This window comes from Sphaeroforma arctica (assembly GCF_001186125.1).
Source record: "Sphaeroforma arctica JP610 unplaced genomic scaffold supercont1.226, whole genome shotgun sequence".
NCBI lineage: Eukaryota > Ichthyosporea > Ichthyophonida > Sphaeroforma > Sphaeroforma arctica.
Window position 1 is genome coordinate 103,006 of NW_014040332.1, and position 6,711 is coordinate 109,716.

Sequence of the window (6,711 nt, forward strand, 5' to 3'; positions counted from 1 at the left end):
TCTACATATATATTTGTTTATATTTATGTGTATCTATCGTATACGAATATAAATATATATATATATCTTTATAACTCTATATCTATGTTGAAAAAATATTTGTGTGTGTCTTGTCTGTATGTGTGTATAGTTGCGCAACCTACGTATATATGTATGTACGCATGTACGTGTATGCAGATATACATATATTGTATATATGTGTAGCTATATCTACACATTTATCTACATCTATGTATATCTATAATATATGCATATACCTACTTTTTATAACAACGAATGTATGCTAAATTAGATATATATCTGCGTTTATATACATGTTTATGTATACTTTTGTGTATCTTTAAATATATATATATATATATACATATAGTGTGAGAGAGAGAGAGAGAGAGCCAAGATGCAATCCAGCTACACGATTACCTTAGTTGTTCAGCTACTCATCTCATCATACTTTGCTCAATATATTCACTACAGTGCCGGAGACAACCCCCGGCAACCGCATCTACCTACACTTCCGCGAGTACGCCCATACAAATTGTAATGGTACAGGCTGGGTGGGGGATGACGCTCGAGTCACGGGACTTCTGCAAGATTTTGCTGGTTCGTATTACAACGACCGGCGTACCTGCAGTACTAAGTCCTTGAGAACATACTGCAAATGGGTTGCGCGAATGCTGCGGCTATTGAAACAGGTCTCAGGGGGGTTCTCGTTCACTTTGGATATGTCCACACTACCGGTGGATCCGGCGAGGTCGAAGTCAACGAAGTCAGAGAAAAACGGTATGTGTTTGCTATTACACTGTATAGACGTGTGTTTGGAGTTGAGTTGGTAAGTGTGTGTGTGAAGTTGGTTGTGACGTGTGTGTTTTCTAGTACACTATATAGGTGTGTGGTGGGGTGCAGCTGTCCTATTTCTGTTGTGGGAGCTCGGGCACGTGGCCACGCACATCTGCGCATACAAAGCATGAAATCGACACACAAGCAACTGTACGCGCTTGTGTGGGTAAATGTTATACCCCGACAGCAGTCGATCATGTACTCACTATAACTATGAGGCGACTATCAGACCGTGGATATTATAACTGTCTGAATTGTTGTCGGTCATTTGTATGTAAGTTGCTGGGTGCCTGGGACCTCACGTGTTGCATATATTTAGCTCTAGATTAGAGTGAGGCACATACAAGAAATATGTGAGTATAGTCATGTATGAGTTAGAGTGTGGCCCATATAGGATATATGATATGAGAGTATAGTCGTGTCTGAGATAGAATGTGGCTCAAGCAGGATGTATGAGAGTATAGTCGTATCTGAGACAGAGTGAGGCATATATAGGATATATGAGAGCATTGTCTTATCGGAGTTAGACTGTGGCTCAAATAGGATGTATGATAGTATAGTCATATATGAGCTAGAGTGAGGTACGTATAGGGTATATGAGAGTACAGTCCTATCTGAGTTAGAGTGTGGCCCATACAGGATATGCGTCAGATAGGCCAGACATAAGATAACCGGAAGACTTGTACTCACTCTTTGCAATCTGATCCCTCGCCCTGGCCCTCGCCCCATTTGCCTGTGATGGGTGGTACAGGGGGAAAACCGGCACAACCGAAACAAGTCGCACACATTAAAAGCAACCCAGAACCAACCCACAGAAAAAGCGACACTAAGTCCCACAACCCAGTCACACACAGCAAAAGCAACCCAGAACCCACCCAAAGAAAATCCAACACCAAGCACCGCAAACCAGTCGAGCGAGCGGAAGCCATGGCCTCGCCCACAGCACCGGCGCACAGGTACATCAGTTTGTCGGACACGGCGCAGTCCTCGCTCTCTTCACCGTCCCCGTCCCAGCAGCCGCTGGCCGTTTCATATACCACACAACTCAACCAAGGAGCGCTGGTGACGCGCCGATTCCGCGTGCAGGTGGGTGAGAAGGCGTACTACCGACACGCGGATCTGTTCATGGAGGTGACCCGCGTGCTTGCGGCGACGACGGGGTTGTCTTCGCACGAATGTCGCAGTCTGGCGTTTGAGATGTATCGGTATGTCGGTGTGTGTGTATGAAGTCCCATGCGTTAGATTGAGAAGGCTGTGGTGTACGTGAATACTGTTGGAACTACCATGTGTGTGGTGGGGGGGGGGGGGGTTGGTACGTGTATGTAGTCCCATGAGTTTGATAATGAAGGCTGCGGTGTGTGTGTGTGTGTTGGGGAGGGGGGGGGTTGGTGCGTGTATCTGTGTGGGTGTGTTGCGAATGGTTGGAGTGTAATGGAGTGTATGTGCTGCTATGTGGATATGTGGAGTGGTGAATCCCTTCGTTTACCTTCTTGTGTTGGTGGAGGGCTTTCCTTGTTTGTCGGTAGCACATATGTTCTTTAGAGTTCAACAATTGCCGAGGTGACGTTGCAAGTGTGCTTGTGCTGCGCTCAGACGTACCTGTGTGTGATAGGTAAGTCATAGCCCAATGTGTGAGTGCATGGTTAGACCTTTCGTTGTATGTCGCTGGTGGTGAACATATGTCTTTGTGCATATCATAGTCTGTGTATCAGTTTGTGCTGGTGGTAGTAGATATATGTCTCTGTGTGTGTCTGTTGCGCTGTCCTAGCTTACGTGTTTTCTTTTCTAACGGCGGGTGTGTATTCCTTGCTCCGGATTGTAGATGCGCTCATAAATATACCGACGACATACTAAAAGCTCACATTCACGCACTCAGAGGCCTGGTATGTAGGGCTGTGTATGGAGAGAAAGGGGGAGACTTGTCGTTGCTCAGCTTTCCGAGTCGCGTGGACAAAGCCTGGCAGTTCGCAATCCTGAATACGCGCCTGTACGTGGACTTCTGCGCAGATGTGTTTGGCGAGTACGTTCACTACTCGACCGCTGATGTCGGTGATGTGGATGAGGCGGACAGGGACGCACGCGTACAGCGTGCGTTAGCACAGTACACCCAAGTCTGGAGTGAGCACCCGCCCCTGTCTCTGTGGACACCGTTTACGGAAGTGGCTGGGGCCAGTTCGATCCCGGATGCGTCTGGAGGTGTGACGGGAACACAGAGGAACCATGTGCTTGTGCCGGATGTAGAGGTGAGACCACATGCCAGCGTGGTGGACAAAAAAGGCCCGAAAAGGCGTGATAGAGGTGCAGACCAGGACAACAGTGAGGATGAGCCCTTGAATAAGCTTCTGGGGCAAGACGCGAAGAGCAAACCGGACCGGGGCCGCCCCAAGAAGTTCCTACGTGGCCCCAAGGTATCACAGCAATCACAGCAATACAATGACGTACGACAATCCGACGTCGCACACGGACCGAATGTCGTGCCAGACACTAACTCGGGGTTGGACCCCAGTGGCACACAAGCGTTAGAGGGCAACAACCTGAACGCACAGGATAACGCTACGATGAAAGCCATCTACGACCAACAATTAGGCCCGAAACAATCCGCAGCCAACGGCATTGTATCGACGACCAAACCGCCGAAGCTCGAGTTCAAGGTGTCGAACGAGGTATGGGAGTGAGTGTTTCATGGAGGGACGTAGCATGGCCGTTGTTCTATTTTTAGTTGGTATTGGTTGACTAGTTCATGGTTTGTGAGTTGCGGTAGTGAGTGTTTTATGGAGTGTCATTGCATCGTCCTATTTCTATTGGAATTGGTTGACTAGTTCATGGTTGCTTGTGAGTTGCGGTAGTGAGTGTTCTATGGAGTGTCTTTGCATTGTCCTATTTCTATTGGTATTGGTTGACTAGTTCATGGTTATTTACTAGGTATGGTTATGATGGTGTATTATCATGTGGTAGGTATCTAAGTCTTTTACATCGAACCCCCCAGTTCAGGGTTTCGAACAAGGTGTTCTTATATTGCCGAAACAGGGCATCATCGTTCCTATCAATACACGAGCCAATAGGGTTCATTTATTGAAACTCATGTCTAAGTTCTAGGGTTTTAGAGTTGTTCTTTTAGCATACGTGCTGTGTGATGGCTGCTTACGGGCTATCTGGCACCGTCGCGGACCCATTCAACTGCAACAACCGTGTGCATGTGCTGTCTGATAGCAACGAGCACGCAGTCCGTCACCCTAGGGTTTTAGGGTATACGGTTTAGGTCTGTTCAACCACAACCGCCGTGTGCATGCAGTGTCTGATGGTAACGAGCACGCCGTTCGTCACCGCAAGGCTTTAGGGTTTAGGCCTGTTTAATTACAACATCTGTGTGCATGTGCTGTCTGATAGTACCGAGCACACAGTCTGTCACCCCACCGGAAGCCCTCTCTTCTCATTTCAGTAGATCACGCGATTGTATTGGAATCTTAGTATCGTCAATATGTCCCCCGGCCTACCCCATGGAAGGGTTATATCATCACATCCCCGCCCATCTCATCCCGTTCAATATAACTTTACCTGGCACATACATATACCTCGTTTCGGGCTCCTGGCCTTTATGCATACACTCCATCACCTCTTCCCTCCCGCGACGGATGTTTCCCATTACACTACAACAACCTCTTCCTTGTTTCTGTTCACCGTTCACCTGCGTAGTCTTGACACCTTCCCTTCCCATCCGCATCGCAGAGGAGTGAGTTTGTTCGCTTTAACGTCTCTTACAACTACCTCTTCCTGGTTTCTGTTCACCGTTCACCTGCGTAGTCTTGACACCTTCCCATCCCATCCCATCCCATTCGCATCACAAATGAGTGAGTTTGTTCGCTTTAGCGTCGCTTACAACTACCTCTTCCTGGTGTCTGTTCACCGTTTACCTGCGTAATCTTGACACCTTCCCATCCCATCCCATCCCATCCGCATCACAGAGGGGTGAGTTTGTTCGCTTTAATGTCTCGCCCAACACACGCCTGGAGAAGGTGATGACCGCCTACTGTAACCTGAACGGACTGGAGCCCGGCACCGTCGTGTTTGTAATGCGCGAGTCTGGTTCCGAATCAAATATATCTGGAGATGACACCGTGGTAGGTGGCACGTACGCTGCGTATGCCCTACGCGATATGTCCAGTCTAGTTCAGGATGTAAGATATACCTTGCTTTATATCTACTATATTGCGTACCATATGCTCCATGTGATGTCTGGTGTTGTATGTAGCATATGCTGTGTTTGTAGCTGTGGATCCCAGAATAGATCACTATTGTAAGTTCGGCTGGGCAAGAAGTATTTTCGTGGTGTTAAATTGGTCTGCCTCTCAGTTGATCACATCGCTGTCTCCTTTTCACAGAGGAGCCTGGATCTGGAGGGGAAGACTGTCTATATACAGACCCGGTAGAACCCCGATCTGAACAGGAATATTGTTCTACTTTCAACCCGGTTCGGATATATTTATGGCATAATGCTGGGTTATTTATATCGTAATGCTGGGCTATTAATAGCAAGCATTTGAGCTGGATGAAAGGCTCCTTCATCCTCTGTACGGGTGTGATCGAGCCCCGAGCTGCACTACAACAGACATCGGTAACTCTCTTCTCACCACCTCTTACGGCAGGACCGGGTAAGCGTTTTCGCTTCTCATACTCTTGTAATCACATACTACGTATAGCTACCTACAGCAGCTGTTGGATTTACCTACCGCTACACACTTAACTGCATCGAGCCACACGCAACAACGCAACCACACCGTCACCTCTTCATACGCAAACCTCCAGTGTCGGATGGACAGCTCAGAGGATGTGTATTAGCTCTACCTACACTAGCTCCACCTACACTATCGGCTGTTACCATTTCATTTGTGCACGATATAACCCTCACCTTACCGTCTGCGTAACTACTACAACAGACCTCCGTGAGTGGTTGTATGTGTATTTATGTTCGTGGCCAACGTTTTTATCTCACCAATCCGACCGAGGGAGACGCGCTTCCACGTCGACCAATTACTACCGCACACCTATGCGCAGCTATCGACTGTGGGGAACTCATCGTAGGTAGGTACCACATGTGCCGTGCTTGTCCAGTCTAAAAATAGTTGTAACTCTTGGAGTAGCTCCTGAGCGTTCTCATTGGTTGTTGGACTGTGTGCTGCTTCGCAGGCGTAGACCAGTGATGCGAAGATTTTCAACTTCACAAGGGCGCTACATTATGCTATGCGCCTTACGGACTACACTGTGAATAGACTATCACAAGACATACACTTCACACCGACCCATACGCAAGGATATGCGATAGGATACCGATACGCACACGCAAGCAGACATCAGCCAACACACACGAGGACATCACAGTACACAATTAATGGAAAGCAATCTACGCGCAGCACGAGACAATCGGCTCACCTAACCGTCACGAGAGCATATAAATGAGAGTCTATAAATAGATTATACAAATACTACGCTCTGCAAGCGGTGTGCAAACGTTGCCAGCCCAAGGGTTGCCATGCAAGTGATCCACCCATACACCCACCTACACCAGGGTTACCCATACTCGTTGCTAGGCATGAGTTGACCACTGCTGGTTGCTATGCATCAGTTGACCACTGCTGGTTTCTATGCATCAGTTGACTACTGCTGGTTGCTATGCATCAGTTGACCACTGCTGGTTTCTATGCATGAGTTGACTACTGCTGGTTGCTATGCATGAGTTGACCACTGCTGGTTTCTATGCATGAGTTGACCACTACTGGTTGCTATGCATCAGTTGACCACTGCTGGTTGCTATGCATCAGTTGACCACTGCTGGTTTCTATGCATCAGTTGACTACTGCTGGTTGCTATGCATCAGTT

The 6,711-nt window shown here is 47.8% G+C and overlaps 1 protein-coding gene across 1 annotated transcript; it reads left to right on the forward strand.

The window, feature by feature from the left end:
- Window positions 1-761: 761 nt before the first annotated feature.
- On the forward strand, window positions 762-5,599 carry SARC_04175 (hypothetical protein). The gene is made up of 5 exons (XM_014302019.1): window positions 762-780; window positions 1,589-2,042; window positions 2,714-3,500; window positions 4,800-4,955; window positions 5,217-5,599. The coding sequence occupies exons 2-5, from the start codon at window positions 1,765-1,767 to the stop codon at window positions 5,262-5,264; spliced, it is 1,269 nt and encodes a 422-aa protein (XP_014157494.1). The 5' UTR covers window positions 762-780; window positions 1,589-1,764; the 3' UTR covers window positions 5,265-5,599.
- Window positions 5,600-6,711: the final 1,112 nt, after the last annotated feature.

Excerpts from the sequence above, each read along its gene's own strand:
- SARC_04175 (XM_014302019.1), top strand. The coding sequence starts at position 1,765 with ATGGCCTCGCCCACAGCACCGGCGCACAGGTACATCAGTTTGTCGGAC. Across the intron at positions 2,043-2,713 it reads CTGGCGTTTGAGATGTATCG|AGGCCTGGTATGTAGGGCTG; the intron begins GTATGTCGGTGT and ends TCACGCACTCAG. Across the intron at positions 3,501-4,799 it reads AGTTCAAGGTGTCGAACGAG|AGGGGTGAGTTTGTTCGCTT; the intron begins GTATGGGAGTGA and ends TCCGCATCACAG.